The sequence below is a fragment of the Schistocerca piceifrons genome, chromosome 2 (genome assembly GCF_021461385.2).
Source record: "Schistocerca piceifrons isolate TAMUIC-IGC-003096 chromosome 2, iqSchPice1.1, whole genome shotgun sequence".
Lineage (NCBI taxonomy): Eukaryota > Metazoa > Arthropoda > Insecta > Orthoptera > Acrididae > Schistocerca > Schistocerca piceifrons.
The window spans coordinates 453,702,869-453,722,490 of NC_060139.1; the positions used below are offsets into that span (position 1 = coordinate 453,702,869).

The 19,622-nt window shown below is 45.5% G+C and overlaps 1 protein-coding gene across 11 annotated transcripts in view; it reads left to right on the forward strand.

The window, feature by feature from the left end:
* The window catches only part of LOC124777700 (probable low-specificity L-threonine aldolase 2), a 264,995-nt gene that overhangs the window by 87,086 nt on the left and 158,287 nt on the right, over positions 1–19,622 (forward strand). Inside the window, exon 1 of one of the 11 annotated variants that reach the window (XM_047253186.1) lies at positions 17,809–17,877. The exons of the other annotated variants lie outside the window; for them this stretch is intronic. Within the exon in view, the coding sequence (XP_047109142.1) occupies positions 17,824–17,877 (54 nt within the window). The 5' untranslated portion in view covers positions 17,809–17,823. Of the gene's footprint in view, positions 1–17,808; positions 17,878–19,622 lie in introns of those variants that run through there. 11 annotated transcript variants of the gene reach the window in all.

Sequence of the window (19,622 nt, forward strand, 5' to 3'; positions counted from 1 at the left end):
TGCCCGGCTGAACGATGCTCTTCAGTCGTCGTTGGTCCCGTTCTTGCAGAATCTTATTCTGGCAGCTGATCCCTGATATTCAAGGTGCACTCGTGAAATGTTCGTACGGAAAAATCCCCACTTCATCGCGACCTCGGAGATGCTGTGTCATCGCTCGTGCGCCGATTATAATACCACGTTAAAACTTACTTAAATCTTGATAACCTGCCATTGTTGCAGCAGTAACCGATCCAACAACTGCACCAGACACTTGTTGTATTACACAGACGTTGCCGACCGCAGCGCCTTTATTTGAATACGCACCCCTCTACCAGTTTCTTTGGCACTTCAGTGTATGTCCGCCTTGCTGAATCCATGCACAGTCTCGGGCCGCGATACCGCTACACACGCCCGCCTTGCTGAATTTATTTGAATCTATGTAGAGCGCTTGTTTCTTTCTTGCTTTCGCTTACGCCATAGTCCCGCAGCGATCGCAGGGTCGGCGTGGTTACAACGGATTTGGCAGTGTTAGTGTTGGGGATGGCCGGATGCCCTTCCTGCCGCCACCCCGTACCCCCCAGGACGGAGTCAGTGCACCCTTGCTGTCTGCATCTAGTGTAAATCGTGAAACAGTGCGGATGTGTTTCAAATGTCTGCGATGTGTGTACCTGAGGCGGAACGTGGGGACCAGCCCGGTATTCACCTAGCGGGATGTGGAAAACCGCCTAAAAACCACATACAGGCTCGCTGGCACACCAGCCCTCGTTGGTAATCCGCCGAGCGGATTCGATCCGGGGCCGGCGCCCCTACCCGAGTCCAGGAAGCAGCACGTTAGCGCTCTCGGCTACCCTGGCCGGTTATGCAGAGCGCTTGTAATCCTGCTTTTTCAATGTTGGCACGAGTCATCGTGAGTAAGCAGCAGAAGAGAGATCCTCATTTCCTATATTCACAAAACTTGCCTGGGCACTTCAGTAGCTGAGGGAAGAGTACACGGTACTCACCACACCCCCCTCGAAACAGATGTAGCTCATTCGTCCGCCTCCGCAGCTGAGTGGCCAGCATGGCTTCGTTTCCCGGCACTGCCAAGCTCTCCTCTCGCCCCCCCCCCCCCCCTCCCAATGCGGCCTGCCGACCACATCCTCCACCATAACGCAACCGACAACGCCACTGGCAGAGGATGACATGGCGATCGGTCGGACCCGAACGGCCCGTCAGGGCCATAACGCGGAACTTACCTTTACCTTTATAGCTCATCCACGTAAATTCGGGGTCGTTTTAATAAGGGCCGGTTTAAGGCCCAAGCACCCAGCTGTAAGATTTCTATACAGAAAAAACTGCAGAGCAGCACCTCTTCAACCAGAGAGGTGTCGTGGCATCCATTCCGCCCACGGTGGTGAGAATAAGCTCCAGCGTCCTTGATCCCGCCATAAACTAACACACGCTGTCGGCCATTGTTACCGGGCGACCTCTGGTGACGGCGCGAGGGGGCGGTTGTGCGGTTGTCGGTGCCTGCCGCTGTGAGCACAGCCTTTCTCAGTCCCGCTTCGCTTGGCAAAGATTCCGCGTGAGCGGCTCGACTCAGAATAGCCGAGAGGGGGGGGGGGGGGGGGGGTTGCTACTATCTTTATCATACGCCGTACCCTGACCATAACATGTAGGTACGCAGCGCCTCGCTCACCGAAAAGTTCTCCGCTTACCTATAACAGAATAGAATTTGAGATTAATGCAACGAGGAGATATGATGCTTGCACAGATTTGTTAACGACGAAATTAGACTCTGTCAATAGAAAGAGAGCAGTCGGTTGGTGGAACCTATTTGGTTCTTTTCTGGAAGAGCGAAGGAATCGGTGGAAATCGGATAATCTCCGATCGGTACACAATGTTTCAACCTGTTGCCAAGCTTAGCTATGAAATCAGTGGTCGTCAGACTGTTTTGCTGAGAAGGCATCGTGATATTGTGGGGCGGCACTTGGGGCCGCATATGTAACGAATGATATTATTAATTGGTAATTTACATAAATTAGTGTGTTATGAGCGGACTGATCGTAGCATGTTGGCACCATTTGGAACGCGTCATGTCGACTGTGGTCTGTTTCAGATTGATGCCAACCTCAGCAAGCTGACAGTTGTGACCCTATAGTTGTGTGATGAAGAGTCGTTTGTTTTACTATGTGTGCTACTGACTTCGATTAACAACAGTAGTTTTACTTACATTTAAATGAGCTATTGAATATTAGACACCATCATAAAAGTGTCATAAATGATTTAAATGCCAAATTTCCTCTACGCACTGCACTGTCTTAAACAGCCTTAACTGATTTAATGCTCCTTGCTGCAAATAAGTACCGCACTTGATGATGACATTCTCTGTAATGCGCATGCATTAATCCGTGTTAGTTCCGTGTCAATAGTAGCTGATCGGCACGAGTTGCGCACGCCTGTGAGTTGTCAGAACTGGAAGATACAGCAATCGAGAAAACATTCCCTCTGTACAGACTAACCCTGCGGACGCCGCGCTACGTACCGCCCTGCCCCTGAGGTAAGCGACCAACTTATCTTAGCTAATGACCGAATTCACCCATGTCAATTAAAATTAAGCACATCTAAATGCAAATATTTTTAGTGATTATTGAGCAGAAAGCTACGCTCTTCGAAAGCTCTGGTGGTTAGTGAACGTTTCCGAATTCAGCTGTTAGGCGCTAGATGCAAATCATTATGAAATATGGCTGAAAACTGCCGGCCGCACGAATATTTGATTCTGGCAGCAGTTTGACGACCACAGCACTAAACAATACAACAGTCCGTAGTACTGTAGTAGGCACTGTAAATGCAGAGCTGATTCCATTGTGTTGCCTGCCCTGCTACAAAGAGGCGACCTCGTCCGCCCACGCCACAGCCACCGATAAGTGGTATAGGCGGCGATTGCGCACTAATAATCCCTTTATCCTTTACCAAAGTACTGAAGTTGTATTATGCGTGTAGCATTACACGTAACTGGGCTTCCTCATCATGTTCGCTGATCCTATAGAGAAACGGCGATTGTCGCACTTTCTGTGTTTGTACCGCTCGTTGATACAAAGCGTGAATCATTCATAGGCATCCACAAGACGGGGGAGGGGGCAGGAGGGGAGATTCTCCCCCCTCCTTGGAATCTGGAGTACAGACTTCACATTCATTACAGCGTTCTCATACACTTCCAGAAATGGTTGTCTATAGTTCTGTTAAATCACAGGTTATGGAAATTCTAGCAAAACGTGGGTGATCACAGTGTGAAACTCTATGACTTTAACATCACTGTAGAATTTGCGTATGTTTGGTTCTCACATTGTTCGCGAGTTTTCCCACCATTTGTTTTGGTGCATCTGCGTTTTTACTCTGACCTCAAGCCAATGCACCTGCGAACTTTTACAGAACGGTGCTAAAACAGAGTTCTCATTTTATTTCTGTAGATTCCCCATATTCGCCCTTGTTGGGTACGGAGCCTGCGTGTGGAGACCTCAGTCTTACACGGCAGTTCTTTGGACTGGTCGCGGGAGAGGTGCTCTTTTTTGTGCTGCAAAAAGAAACAGCCAGAGTTGCAACTAAAATGGATGTTTATTTAAATCGGTGACCGGTTTCCGGCTATGCCCATTCTCAAACCAAACAATGTTTGGAAAGTAAAATTTTGTCCAAAATAGCAGTAAATAAAATGGGTGCATATGTGTATGGTCCCGAGTAATGTTTATTGACACGTTATAACACGCAATTTATTTACTGCTATTCGGGACGGACATTTTACTTGGCAAACATTGTTGCTTTGAGAATGGGCATAACCCGAAACTGGTCATCGACTAAATAAACATCCATTTTCGCTGTAACTGTTAACTGTCTCTTTTTGCATGACAATCTAAAACGAGTTGCCGCCCGATTATACCCAACACTCTGGAGCTATGCAAACGTTCTTGTTTCAGTCTCAGCGAAACCTTTTTCCACAGTTATTAGTTGTCTTAAAGGTAGGATACATTTTTTGATACATTAGTACACAGATTTTTATCTAGCTCATAGTCCATAGAATGTGTAACATTGTAGATTTTGAACCAAGGATTAATGTAATTTATAACTTGCTGTAAATTGTTTATTCCAGTTTCTTCACATGTTCTTCGCTTTTTGCAAAGGAATAATCAGTTGTTTTCTTGGCTTTAGGAGCCGTTTATACGGGCTACTGAGTAAGGTTCGGCGCTGCGGTAGATTTCATGGCGCCTACTGACTTGCTTCCAAAAAGTTACTTCATGTCTTCGTTACACTGTTTTGAAGGTCTGTAGGTGGACTTGAAACAGTAATTTCGACAAAAGAACTCTAGTTTATTCCATAGCATGTCATCTGAGTATAACAACAGCGTATGCGCAGTTTAAGAAGATTCTCGGAGAAGTGACAGATTGGAGTAGCTGCGTCGACTGATATCGAATGTTGATCGCTACCAGTTGTAGCCAATTTACAAAACTGTGTTTAGTAGTTAATAAAATATCCTCGGGATCCAAGCCGCATCAGGTGGTAAACTGCCCACGAGCTTCTGTCAGAGATATACTCTGGCATTGTCGAGTAGTTGACTGTCGTGTGAATGCCGGTGCCGTGCTGAATAGCCGCGCCGCCAGTGACGTCACTGGTGCCCAGTCCCGCCAACACCGACTCAAAGGAAGGCCTCGGCGCTTGTTGGTGACGTCACGTCAGCTAGGCACGGCGAACGCCAGGTCTGTTGCAGGCATACTCATAATGGTGGTGTCTCCCTCTCTGACACAGGAAAATGTGATACTATTGGCGGCAGTTGACCAACACACATTGTACTGAGAGATTTCTGCAATCAATTAATTGTGCAATTCATTACACTTCTTAACAAATAGTGGACTCCTGAACGTAAATTTCCACCTGTTTTAACGATTGACATACGAAAACAACTTCATGGTCCAGCAGCAACAGAATTCGTGCTTCTTTACCTTATTTGTAAGTCGGAGGAAGTTACGTTTGTACTGGGTTGCCTTTACAAGAAACTGCGAACATATTGGTGCTCTTCTTTAGGTATCTTGGTTGATTATGGGGTGAGGAGCACTGAATGTAAATGAAATAGCTTGCGTTGAGGTAGGGGGTGGGGGACAGAAGAAGAGGCAAAAGAGAGACACTTGTTTTATCAAATAAAATTTTTTTATCTTATACAGTTTCTCCTTTCAGTTGCAAGAGGGGAATATTTATCTTTTCTTATGTGCATGTTTAAAAAAAGTTTAAGCTCAGCATTATTTTCGATGTATGAAGCTATTTTGTTTCCTATTTAGAATTCCTTTCGTTGAAAACGACTGTAATATAATGACTGGCAACAGTTGGACATTTACACATGTAAATTAGTTCACATTTCCAGTGACGATGTCAAACGAAAATAAATAAATAAATAAAAGAATCGAGTTCATTGTAAGGGGGTTGGGGTACGTTTCGATACCAAAATGGATCAAGTAAATATAGTTACTTGAATGTAAAATTTCCGAAGCTTGCAATGGGGCAAAGCATCTTTTCATATTGATCTACGTTTGATTCGACAGGATGCAGTAATACAGACATTTGTAGCTTTACGATAGTAAGAAAATCTTTCATCTAAATAAAACTGCAGAATCCAAAACAATACCAAACATTTTGTCCAAAAATAAGAGATTTATAGTGATAAGCACGCCCAAGCGTTTCTGCGTACAACAGACCTGGCGTTCGCCGTGCCTAGCTGATGCGACGTCACCAACAAGCGCCGAGGTCTTCCTTTGAGTCGGTATTGGTCCCGCACCATACATGGCAATGCTTTGGTGGTGCGACCGCCGCGCCCGCTTCAACTCCGCAATCACAGGACCCCAGGCCGCACTCAAATGGCTCTGAGCACTATGGGAAGTAACATCTGAGGTCATCAGTCCCCTAGACTTAGAATTACTTTAACCTAACTAACCTAAGGACATCACACACATCCATGCCCGAGGCAGGATTCGAACCTGTGACCGTAGCAGCAGCGCGGTTCCGGACTGAAGCGCCTAGAACCGCTCGGCCATAGCGGCCGGCTGCACTCAGCTGGAATCCACGTCTTTACTGAGGAGGGTGTTGTCCGATTTTTCATATCTATTGCTACATTTATTAGCTGTCCCAGAAGCCGTTGGTCGGTTTAATAATAAAAGTATCGTCGAATGCAATTCGTGTCCGTTCTCCAGTGCATGCCACGCTACAGCTTCTTTTTCGGGATGGTGTAGAAGAAAACACCTTTCATGTTCTATACGGCGCTGTCCAATAGTGCAGACAGTCCGACAGACAAAACTGTCCACACCGACACGGTATTTTGTATATTCCAGGTGTTCTGAGGCCTACATCATCTTTCACAGTCTTTATTAATTTACAGATCTTTGCTGGGGCCTTGAAGACCGTGTCGATTTTATGTGTGTTCATGAGCCGGCTAATCCTCCTAGTTAGCGAGCCACAAAACGGTAAAAACGCAATCTTCTTCGTGTCTTCTTCGGAGGTCTTCTGCTTTCGCGGCTTAGAGGAAATTACTTGCGAAATTTGTCTCTTGTAACCGTTTTCCTTGAACCCTTTGCGTAAGTGGTGCAGTTCCCTTGGTTGGTTTTCGACGTCTGAGTTGTTCTTTCAGTTCGATATACCGTGGTACTCAGACCGTTTCTGTGCTGGGTGGGGTTAGCAGGTGACGATCCGTGTGGTTGGGCTATGACCGAGACTCCCATTAGCTTTCCTGCTGACAAGGCCGCCCCTCTCTACATCCATCGTGAACTTTATGTGGTTGTGGATGTTGTTGATGTGTTCCAGGAACTCTTCCAGCTTTTCATGTCCATGAGGCTATATGACGAAGGTATCGTCGATGTAGCCGGCCGGAGTGGCCCAGCTGTTCTAGGCGCTTCAGTCCGGAACCGCGCGACCGCTACGGTCGCAGGTTCGAATCCTGCCTCGGGCATGGATGTGTGTGACGTCCTTAGGTTAGTTAGGTTTAAGTAGTTCTAAGTTATAGGGAACTGATGACCCCAGATGTTATGTCCCATAGTGCTCAGAGCCATTTGAACCATTTATCGTCGACGTAGCGATAAAAACTGAGTTTTGCAGGAGCCGTGTCCATGGCGAAGTCCTCAAAGTGAGGTAAGGAGGTTGAGTATAACTGAAGCTAACGGACTCCCCATCGCGACGCCGTCCGCATGGTTAAAATATTCTCCACCATGTAAAAAATACGATGACGTCAGGGTATGTTTAAATAAGCTCATAGGCAGTTAACCGCTTGAAGCGGCTTGAAACGCGAGAATATTTTATTAATAGAATTGCCGTGAGAGCATGCATTTGTGTTTAATACGTTTAAAATGTTAATAAATGATTCCAAAATCAATTAGTCATAACATTTCACGATCGTTAAATCAGCATCTCCCATGTGCTCTCGTAGATGTGGAAGCAGTTTCGCACTGTCGTGTAGTGAGCAAAGTACGAACATGCCCAGTGCAGAACCAGACCTGTGACTGGACGCGGTGTTTCTTTGCAGATAGAACTCGACAGGTCGTCGTTAACGGAACAAAATCGAAAAATGTAAAGGTAATTTCGCGAGTACCGAACGAGATGTTACAAGGGCGCTACTGTTTACAATTTATATTAATGATTTAGTGGATAACGTTGCAGGCACTGTGAGGCTATTCGCGGACGATGTTGTTGTCTGTGGGAAGGCTGGAAGACCAGAAGACTGTAGCGAAATGTAGGAAGACAGGCAGGGGAATGATGACTGCTGCAGTGATTGGCAGTTGACCCTAAACGAAAATAAATGTAACGCACTGCTTGCCAGTAGGCGAAGACATCCGGTACTGTTTACTTATACTACTATCGTAAAATATCTAGGAGTAACCTTACGGAGCCACCTAACCGAAATGACCACCTAAAAGAAATACTTGTGAAAGCAGACGTCACTGGGACTCATTGGGAGAATCATAAGAAAGCGAAATTCACGCACGAAAGTAATGACTTACAAAACATTCGTCCGGCCGATTCTTGAGTATTGTTCATCAGGCTCGAACCTTACCAAGTAGGATTAATTGTAGAAAGAGAGAGAGAGAGAGAGAAGATCCAGTGAAGAACTATGAGTTTCTTCACGTGGCCGTTTGCTTAGCCTGAAAGTGTTACGGATGTGTTCAAACAAGTCCGGTGGCAGACGTTACAAGACTGGCGTCGTACATCGCGGAGAAGTTTACTGTTGAAATTCCGAGAGTATGTTCAGGAACAGACGGCACCAGGTTACTTCCTCCCACATACGTCTTGAGAAATGATCAAGACGAGAAAATTAGAGAAATTAGGCGTCATACGGAGCTTGGTCGACGATCGGTCTTCCTAATGTGCCGTCAGTGAAAGAAACAGAAGAGCGGCGAAAAAATAATGTATCACGCCTTAAGGTAGATTGCAGAACATACGGGGTGTTCGGAAATTCCCTAAACAAACTTCGTGGGCTTGTAGAAGGGAGTGACTGCATAATATTTTGAATAGGAACTCCGGAAGCATGTTGGTAACGCGACCACTTTTACAAGTAATTTATTAGGTGTGACGAGTTCTCTTCAATGTGATACAGTACGGCCTCTTCCACTTCGGGTGTTCGGCGTCTCCTTGGAGCTGACAGTGAAGGTACCCCCTTTCTCGAAGCTGTTCCGTAATTGTGGAGAAAAGGGTATGCGATGAAGTCAAATATTGTGGTTAACGATCTTTATAAAAGTGGCGAGCATTTCCTCTATTACCGCGAGCTTCGCCATACAACAGGATAATATAACTGAATTCTGCAAATGTGTGTTCAACCATGTTGCTCTAACAATTACAGACACGTGATTGAGGCTCGAACCAGATCAGAGAGCTAAGACAGACGTCAAATGACATCAGCCAATCTGACATACGCACTCTCCACCATGACCACCATGTTGCACACCTACCTAGCAAATAATTTCTAAATGGCTGCACCAAGGTAACGGTACCTGGACATAGGTTCCAATCCAAAATATTGTATATTCAGTCCTCTCTACAAATCCTACCAATCTGTAATGGGAATTTCCGAACACCCTGTAGATGTAGATGAAGATTCACTAAACAGTGTTGTCCGCCAGTTCACGGCAAAAGCGGTCAGAAAACAGTTAACACCGACCGACGTCATTTAATTTCTATCGATTCAAGTAGTCCCATCAGCCACTTCGCCGAGATTTTGAAAAGAGATTTTCGTACGCTCGTGTTTGTTCGTGCTCATCGAAATACTTACTCTATAGAAAAACGTGCAGGATGCTCCACAGTATGATTTACCGATCTACAACGTGGGAAATTTGATTATTTCAGCGACTGGGCTAATCTCATAGTCAATGCGACAGCAGTGTGTCGAAGAAGGCAACAATGGAAGGCAGCATGGCACGAAAGTGCGGCAATTTCCGCTACCGGTTCAAAAATACTTAAGGGAGAATGATTCGCAAAGGAACAAAGCCTTCGCTCCATAATCGATTACATTCATCTACTCGGTACATTCTCAAGGAAAAGATCGCATTCTTCGCGCCGTGAACTGACACTTCTATTAATTAAACTTGCCTTTCTTCTATTCACACTTTTGGAGCTGTCCTAGCATCAGAGGCAGCAATCAGTTCTCCGGGTTATAGTAATTTTTGTGTGTCTTCTATATAATTTAATTATTGTGTTCTGACTTACCCGAATTCACCATATCAGTTACACAATAAAGTGGCTATTTTAGACGCTCACTGCGTCTCTCTTCCTCCCCGGTAAATATTGGCGGAATATCTCGTAAAACATATCAGAAACTTATGAGGAAAAGTAAAGTTCGCTACATGTTTTCAAACGATGTGGACATGACTTCACAGTAAAATTGCTGATTTCCTTGTTCATCGTTAACACATTACTATTGTCGGGTGAAGGTAAGAACAAACGAATAGATACAAAAATAAAAGATATCTCCTTCAAAGCACGTAACATTTTGTAGAAGTATTTTCGGTAAATGATGCTCCCAGCTTGTATATACCGACACAGCTTGAAAATCGTAAAACCATAAGCTGCTACGAAAAACCTTTATTACTGCGTTCAGTTTCGATCTTGACATATCATGAGACACAGGAAATCGTTCCATCACAGTATTTACGTGGATACTTGTGGGACATTAAACTACATTTTATATAATGTCGAAAACGAAAACTGAAGAGCAGGACCTGATACATAATACATAAATATTGTGCACTTCGAAGTAAAATTCAATACTTATAGCAGTGTGTGCACTATTTCTGAAAATATGAGATAACCAATCAAGGTAAGAGCAAAACCTAGATATCATTTTCTTAGCCAAGAATGTTGCTAATTCGCTATGTGTCGCACATCACCAACTTAACCTCATATTCTAAGGAAAAGAAAAACCACACTGACAAAGTTTCAGCCCCAGAAATCGGTCCCGTTCAAAAATTTGGGTCGTAAGTCTGACAACTCGCGGATACGACCGTCTGAAAGTACTGTTTTTAGACATTCATGCACAACGTTTCTCTCGCACTGTCCCAACGAAGCCACTTAGCCTAATACATGAGCGCAAAGTACTGTACAGTGAGGTGAGTAAGAAGCTAGCGAACTTATGTTTTGGCATTGGTAGCATGCTTTGTTCATTGTGCCAAAGTGCACGGTTTCAAGCCTGTAGCTGGTGCCACAGATTTCTTTCCCTTGAACATTTTTATGTTGCGATTCACAACTATAATGTAAATGAATGAAACGCATTAGTGTCATTAAAGAAGTGGCGTAGAGCTGTTTTTAATATCGCTGTTGTCCGTTACTTTCTTAAAGCTGGTTCTGTTAAAGTGAAATACAGTTGCAGGAGCTGCGCTATACTTACTTTAGCGTGATTAAATTGTGAAGCAAAAATCATTAATTTCATTTCATAATAATTCTGCAGTTGCTTAGATTTACTCATATTGATTTTGAGCTATGTATACACTTAGAGGAAAAAAAGTCAGGGGTACCTCCTAATAATGTGTCGGACGCCCTTTTGCCCAGCGTGTGGCCACGGACTCAGGACCGGCTCTTGGGGGAGGGCAAACCGGGCTATCTGCCCCGGGCGACAACTTCAGGGTTCGATAAATTCATATTCTTGAAGGAAAAAACGCTCCTAGCATCCAGCGCACATTGGTCTATCGATTATTCATATGATTTTGAAACCCCTCCCAGTTAGTTTTTAAACGTTTTTGAACACATTCTAAGTTGATTTCTGAACGAATCATAAGTTGATTTTGGAATGCGGTGCGTGATGTACGTGATATCTCTGCCAGGGGAATGCTCGTCCTATCTAGACATAAAAAACAAAAAACTTTCCCGCAGATAAAAGGAGGTGGGGCTATAATAGCTAAGCCGAGTAAAGCCGAACCGGTGAATGCCAATCGCTGTTTGTCTATGTGGTTGTTGTGTGTACGAATGACCACTGTTGTTATAATTATTAACGAAATCCATAGATTCAGACTACCATAGTGGAAATAAACGACTAACAGGAATAACAATATGAAAGTTGTATATCATCTCCTTGTTGTATCCAAGAAAATGAAATTATGACAAAAATTTTTGTCAGATCGCTACACTACTGAGGACCAGTTGTGCAGTCCTGGTCAGCACGGTCAGCAGCCGCTGTATCTTTATTCTCGAAATAGCGCGGAACAAGCGTTGTACGAACTCGTAATAAGGCGTAATCGGAGAATAAACGGGGTGGGGGGGTTTACTGAATCCGTGATTCTGTCCGAGTTAGTGAAATAAACTGGAGAATAAGTTTCGACAATGACAGCAAGTTACGGAATTAGTGATGGCAAGATTGTTTGTTAGAGCGAGGAATGAGAAGAAGCTGGGACATCTCACAAATTATATGGAAGAATATGACGATTCCAAATTTATATAAAAATTTCGTACTACTACTTCTCGATTTCGTGGTTGAGAAACTGGAGCATATGAATGAAATGAGAAACCATTTCCTAACATAAAACTTTTTTCTTGTAGGAGACCTAATAGGCAATTGATATTGGTACTTCGTGAATTATATCCTGTCGTTTTATTTTTGTAAATGAGGCACATAAAATGACCATTTGTGCTAAAACAGTCTCGCTTATTTGGCGTTTGTTACAATTGCTGCTATATTAGAAAGGTCTATTTCGTTTTATCTAGCAGACAGTGACAAAATATACGTAATTAAAATCGAGAAACCACACCAGTCTTGGGTACTGTTCGTATTAACAGCTTTTTCAGTATTAGACAACAATATTTGTATTTTTCATGTAGCAAAACGTTTGACGAACTTTGATGAGTTAATAGATTCTTTGGCAGAACGGAAAGCACCCCTTGTAAAGCTGTATCAAGATTCGAGAGAAAAAAAATGGTGGGATCTAAGGACTGAAAATGTGTACTGTCTTGCTTGTCTCTTACCTTTAGTGGTTTTATGTCTCCTATATTTAATTTTATGTCACTCAAAAGAGAATTTTATTAGCTGACAGGCAATAAAGAGTGTGAATTTTCAAATTTTATGAAGAGTTCTTATTCATCTGGTCACAAGTAATCCCACCCAGTATTAACTATGAGTCTGACTGGAAGCATGAGAGGCACCACAGGACATTTTCAATTTCCACTTACCTGAATATAGGTTTGATGCCTTCAATTACAAAATATACACGTTTGAACTCCACAGAGCGAAATACAGTGACTTGCAATAAAAATTGTTCAAATGGCTCTGAGGACTATGGGACTTAACATCTATGGTCATCAGTCCCCTAGAGCTTCGAACTACTTAAACCTAACTAACCTAAGGACATCACACAACACCCAGTCATCACGAGGCAGAGAAAATCCCTGACCCCGCCGGGAATCTTTTTTTTTTTTTTTTTTTTTTTTGTAACCATATATATTTATTTAAATATATTAACAACGATACATTAAAAAAAAGACATTTTATTCTATTAATCTATTATATTCCTAGTGATGGTTAATATTACTGTCATTTTATATGTTTTCGTTTTTATATTTTCCTTCTTTTTCGTTTTTCTCTTATTGTTTGTTCCTTAAACCCTTTTACATGGCCATTTGCCGTCTTTTTTTTTTTGAGGGGGGGTAGACATTGCAGGACAGGCATAACAGTTTATATTTGGCATCGATGCATGATTTTGAGTTTATGTTTCTGTATGTGATGCACTTGTGATGCCACAGGCACATTGTGTATTCTGGTTTGATCTCTTCCTCTAGTTACACTGTTAAGTGGGACAGTATGAAGGAAACGTCACTATGATATGTGGAGCAGAAGTGGAAGAAACTTTTTTTTTTTACATATACTACAGAATATACCTAAATTGAAGAAGAGAGAAAATTTTTGTCATATTACATAAGAGAAGCAGAAAGGATAGTGTGAGTAATCAATAGAATTTTATAGGCACAAAGTAAAGGAAATCATTTAAAAAATATATCTAATAATAATAATGAGTAGTTGGCACTTTCCACTAAGGAGCACTTTGTGTCACTGATTTCACTAAGAAGAAACACTTTATACTACTATACTTCACTATTTGATGCGAGAAGAGAAAGCACTTTATCTTTTTTGTTGCACTTGTTCACTATCACTGCACACATTATTCTTGTGGTGAGTGTGGTGAGGTGGCTGGTGGCGGTGCTGAGGGTCACAGGCTGGGAAGAACTCTGGCGATTGCTGTCTGCAGTGGAATCTGCAGGAAGTTTTTGAAGTTCTCGTGGTATCGCCTGTGCTGCTGGGCTGTCTTGTTCTCCTCCCAGAGGTCCATCAGGAAGGCCAGCTGGTCGGTCTGCCTCCGCGCTACGATGGCGTGTGCCGTCATGGCGAGGATCCAGAGAGTCGCCAGTCGCTTGGGCCGTGGAAATGGGTTGGAGTCTGGGGCGGTGATTGCTTCCACTGTGATGCTTCCCGGTGCCGTTCTGTTGATGTGGGCCACCATCTGCTGGCACGCTTCCCAGATGTTGATGGCATTCCCGCACGTGAATCGGTGCTCGAGGGTGTCGGTCATGCCACATACGTCACACTTGTCACTTGCGACGAGTTTTATCTCCGCCAGTCTTTGGTTGGTTGGTACCGTTCTGTTAATTATTTTGTACCATGTCTCCTTCGCATGTTTAGGCAACATGTTTTCCGAGACGTTCCCCCATATTTGTTTCCAATTTTATTGCGGGAGTTTTTGTTCAATTTTGTTTTTTGCCGGCTTCCCCCTGAGGGCCCAGTATATTCTCTTGGCTGTTCTGTGGCTGGGGTTCGCCACGGTGTCCAGAACGTAACTTTTGTTGGCGTAGTGCAGCCTGACGTGTCGCATTCTGAAGGGAATGTGTCTCGTGTCGACCGGCGCTTCTTGTGATGCGGGCTTGTATCTTCCAATTATTTTGGCTGTGACACTGTCAGGGTTTTTGTCCTGGATGGCGAGCGTTCGTTTCAGTAGAAGGGCTGCACATTTGGTCTTTATATCAACTAGACCTAGTCCCCCTTATTTCGTTGGCAGCGAGCACGTTGCTTGCGCCACTTTGAATATATTTCGACGCCACAACAGGTAGTACACTGCGCTCGTTAGTGCTCGCGCAATTTCTGTCGGGATGCTTAAGATTTGCGCCAGGTACCAAGCTTTCGACAGGATCGTCGTGTTTATCAGTTCTTTTTTCTGGTGGATTGTTAGCTTCCGGTTCGCGTGCTGTCTGGAGAGACCTCTTATGGTGTGTAGCACGTCCCTCCAGTTGTATGCGGCCATTCTAAGTGGACAAGACTGTATATATATTCCAAGAACTTTATGGCTTTCTGCTATTTTATACCACTGGCTGTCTGGTTTGAGTCGTTGATTCCCTATCGGCAGTAGCACTGTTTTTCTGGGGTTGGTTTGGGCGCCTGACGCTTTTTGGAATGTATTCATGATGGTTTCTACTCTCCCAATATCTTCCTGGTCTTCAATAAAGATGCCTAGGTCGTCAGCGTAGGCTATACATGCTACTGCTTTGCCTCCTACGGAGAAGCCTCTGATGTCGTTTGTGAGTTTCCGCAGCAGCGGGTCCAGTGCTATAGCGAATAGAGCCATTGACAGTGGACAGTCTTGCCTCACGGATCTGTCCAGTTTTATCAGTTTTGTTTCCCAACTATTGATTGTTACTGTCGATCTCGCAGTACTTAGTATCTTCTGGATGATTGCGATGAATTTTTGCCCAAACCCGAGTCTGTTTAGTGTCTCGACGAGATATTTGTGGTCGATCCTGTCGAAGGCTTTGTTGAAGTCCACCGAAATTATGGCACCTGCGCTTGTGGTGGTGGCTGCCTGTGCTATTATGTCCCTGTAGGTGCATGTGGCGTCAAATATATTTTTCCCTGGTACCGCACACGTTTGCCACGGACTGATGAGTTTCCTCAGCGCCGATTTCAGGTTGTTTGCGATGCATTTCGCTATTATTTTATAGTCGGCGTTGAGGAGCGTAATCGGACGAAACTCTTCAATGCGGCGGGCGGCTCTCTTCTTAGGGATGAGTGTTATGGTCCCTTCGGTCAGCCCAGGTGGAATTTCCGCCCCATCGAGTATCTCGTTCACCATTTCCGTGAATTGCCCTCCTAGCACGCCCCAATATGCGAGGTAGAACTCGAGCGGCATGCCGTCGGTGCCGGGTGCTCTTCCTCTTGCGCTGGTCCTCATCGTTTCTTTGATGTCATCCACGTCGACATTTTCTGTCAGCAACGCCCTGTCTGCGTCTGTGAGCACGCTCCTCGTCTGCTGGAGGATTTCAGCAGTTGCCGCGTCGTCTGTCGCTTCTCGACGGAACATGTCTCGGAAATAGTCCTCGATGTGTTTTGTTAACCCCGTTTTCGTCGTGAGCGTCTTTCCCTGCTTGTCCTGAAGCTCACTTACGCACTTTCCTGCGCCTCTCTCCCTTTCCCTATTTAGGTGGTGCATTGTGAGTGGCTCTTCATCCACCTCGCCATATGTTTTACTTCTGGTGAGGACGCCTCTTATTTGCTGTTTCTTTATTTGAAGGAGCTTTGCCTTGATTCTCCTTACTCGCGGCAGGTATTGCTGGTCGTCTGCTGGTGCGTCGAGTGCGCCTTTCAGGCACTGCTGGTAGAACTCGGCCGTGGTTCGCCTCCAGAATGACTTTTCCGCGCTGTATCTTATCAACAGGCTGCGCATTGTCGGCTTCGCTCGTGCCAGCCACCACTCGGTCGTGCTGTTGTAGCGTGCGCGCTGTGCCAGGCATTCTTGCCACGTTTCCACTATTTGCTTGCGCAGTTCCGAGTCCTGCAGGTGTTCCGTATTTAGCTTCCACGTGCTTCTTGTGCTGACGTTCTTTCCTTTTTGGAGATGCAGGCTGCATTCGTAGCAGCAGTGGTCCGAAAAGATGACAGGATAGACTTCGACGTGCGCAACATATTTAGTTGCTGCTCTGCTGATATATATACGGTCCAGTCTGCTTTTACCATTTTTGTGGTGGTATGTAAATTCAGTGTGTGTTGGATGGAGAAGGCGCCACGAATCTTCTATTTTCAGTCGTCGGATCAGTTCTTGCAGTTCTGGGCACATGTTTGCTGCGGGTATTTGGTCTTCAGCTGCGGCGACACAGTTAAAATCTCCTCCAATGATGATGTTGTTATTGTTCTGCATCAGCAGTTCGGCTACTTCTTCATTATAGAAGGTGCTTCTTGCTCGCTTGTTGTCTGTGCCAGAAGGTGCGTATATGTTGATAAAGAGCGTCTTTTCTATGTTTAGCGCTATCCCTCGGCCGCTTGACAACATTTTAGTCCCGCCAAAGTCGATCTCGTTCCGTACCATTATTGCCGTACCGCATTGGGATTCTGGGTCTATATTTGTGATTGCCGCATATCCTGGTATCTGGTTTATTTTAGTCGTAACCACTTCTTGCAATAGTGCAACGTCTGTTCTTCTATGGCGTAGGAAGTCCGCGAGGGCTCGAATTTTTAAAGATGTGCTCATTTTATTTATGTTAACTGTGACAACTTTATAGATTGTATTTGCCTGCCTGCTCATTTAGTTTATCAGTCGGTGCTGTAGTCTGTGTCCATGCGGACATCTCTCTGGCTGTTTTCTCTTCGGTCCTGTGACGAGTTGGAGCTGCGTCTTTTCTTGTTTTTCTTTGCGGGTTTGTTTACCATTTTCGTCGTTTGTGTCTGTTCGTCGTCTGTATTTTGTTCTTTTTTCGGTTTGTCACTGCTTCCCCTGGTGGAGGACTTTGCGGTGACATCGTCGTTTTGGTTGAGCTTTAAAACTTTTCTCAGGTGGTTACTCTTCTACTTTATCCACTGCTCGCGCGTCTGCTCCACGGTCGGGACGGCGCTCCCGCCCGCGGGCGTCGTCGCGTCGATTTGCATATTTTCGGTGGCCTGCTCCTCTCGTAGTTCCACCTGCACCTGTTGTTGTGGCGCGCGCTCGGTCATCGGCTGACCTTGCTGCTCCGCCTCGTCCGAGCTGGCGTCGCTGCGTTTCCTGCCGGCTGGCCCGTAGCGGGGACAGGGACCGGTTCACCCTCGCCCGAGGGGGAGGGCTGCGCGGCCGCCGCCGTTGTCTCCGCCCCGGCTGGGCTGCCGCTGCCCGCGTTCTCCTGCGGCTGTCTCAGCTGTGGCGCGTCCGCGTCCCTAATCGGGGGAAATTCGGCAGCGAGACTCTGTGCTCTCCCAGCGTACGTATCTTCTCGGGGCAGCTGTAGTGGTCTTTTTCGCGGGCATTCATTTCTCATATGTCCTGTAGCGTGACAGATGGAGCAGGTCTGCGGCTGTCCGGTATACGAAACGAAACCCCTGTGCCCGCAAACGTTAATGAAAGACGGGATATGTTTCCTGAGGTCCATTTTTACCGTTCGGACGCCCGAGTCCACCTGTATTCGGTAAGTGCTCCCCCATTTTTCTCTTGTTAGTCCAAAAACATTCCCATAAAGCCTAAAGCTCTTAATGATTTCCTCGTTCGGTACTTCAAACGGTAAATTGTAGATTTTGACGTTACGGATCCCGTAGCCAGAAGGCTGCATCTGAACGTTGCTTAGTGACCCATCTCTGTGTTAAAATTTCCAAGTTCCCCCATTTGTATTCACCAGTCTGTCAATTTCTGCGGGATTTCCTATTTTTATAAACAGAGCGTACAGAATAAAGTCCAACTGAATTCCTAGAATGTCCTCTATCGGCACTTTTACGTCATCAATTATCCAATTGTGGATGTCGAAAGCAGTCGGCTTCTCCAAATTCCTATCAAACGTGCACTGGATCGTGTCTTCACGATTGAGCGTCGCCATGATTTTCCGATTTTTAAACGTTAAAGGTACAAAGTTTTATACTCGCCTATGCGAAGTAGCTGCAGCTCGGCGTCCACCTCAGGCGGCGGGCGCGGTGCGGGGTTGATCTCGTGGCCGGCCGGCGACGGCGGGAATCGAACCCGGGAACCCGGGCTTGGGAAGCGAGAACGCTACCGCACGACCACGAGCTGCGGACAGTGACTTGCAATAGAAGAATGCTCTGTGAAGAGGCGTGGTACTGCACTTCTGCACACTTACGACTAAATAGCATGCCTTACATTTCCTGGCGCCCGATAGCGTCCCAGTTGGGTTTCAGTGGATTCAGATAAGCTGAATTTGATGCCCAAGACGTCAATGTGAGCTCACTATCATGCTCCCCAAACCACTGTAGTACGATTCTTGTGATACAGAGAATTATCCTGCTGGATAATGCCATCGCTGTTGAGGAAGACATCAAACACAAGAGGTTACAGGTTGTCCCTAATAATGTTCACGTAGACGACAGCTCTCATGGTGCCTTCGATTACTACCGCAGGTCCCTTGGAAGCCTCCATAACATATACTGCTCCCACCAGCTTTTGTCCGTGGCGCACTGCATGTTTCGAGCAGCTGCCCGCCTGGAGGATGGCGTATCTGGCCATGGCCATTGACCTGGTTATACAATACATGGGATTCGTCCGACCAGGCGACATGATTCCATTGATCTGCAGTCCGATCTCGATAATACCATGTCCATTGTAATCACAATTGACGATGTTGTTGGGTCAACGTGAGAACATGTAGAAGTCCTCTGCTGGGGAACACCATGTTCGAGACTGTGCGCTGAACGGTTTGCTCCAAAACACTTTTGCATGCTCCAGCACTGTATTCTGCCGTCAGATCTGCCACAGATCGTCGCCTATCTGGCTTTAGTGAGTGGGCAAGGCTTTGCTTCCTATGTTCTGTGGTGAGGTATGGATGTCCAACTTCCTGCGGCGTACTCGTGTTTCGGCATTCTTCAACCACTTTCCATGGGTGGTCACGGCAGTAGCATGCGAGCAGCCGACCAGCTTCGCCATTTCCGAGATGCTCGCTCCCAGGCACTGGGCCACAACAATCTGGCTTTTGTTACAGTCGGTTAAATCGGCGGATTTCCGCATTTGCGCCACTTATGGTCAGTAGAATGATTCCCCATTCGTCTCTGTTCCACTGGCGGTGGTCATAATGTTTTGGCTCATCAGTGTAAATCTACCACTTGCTTTACCCCCAATTGAGCCTATCTGATCATTCCATTTCATAAGCCGGCCGGAGTGACCGAGCGGTTCTAGACACTACAGTCTGGAACCGTGCGACCGCTACGGTTG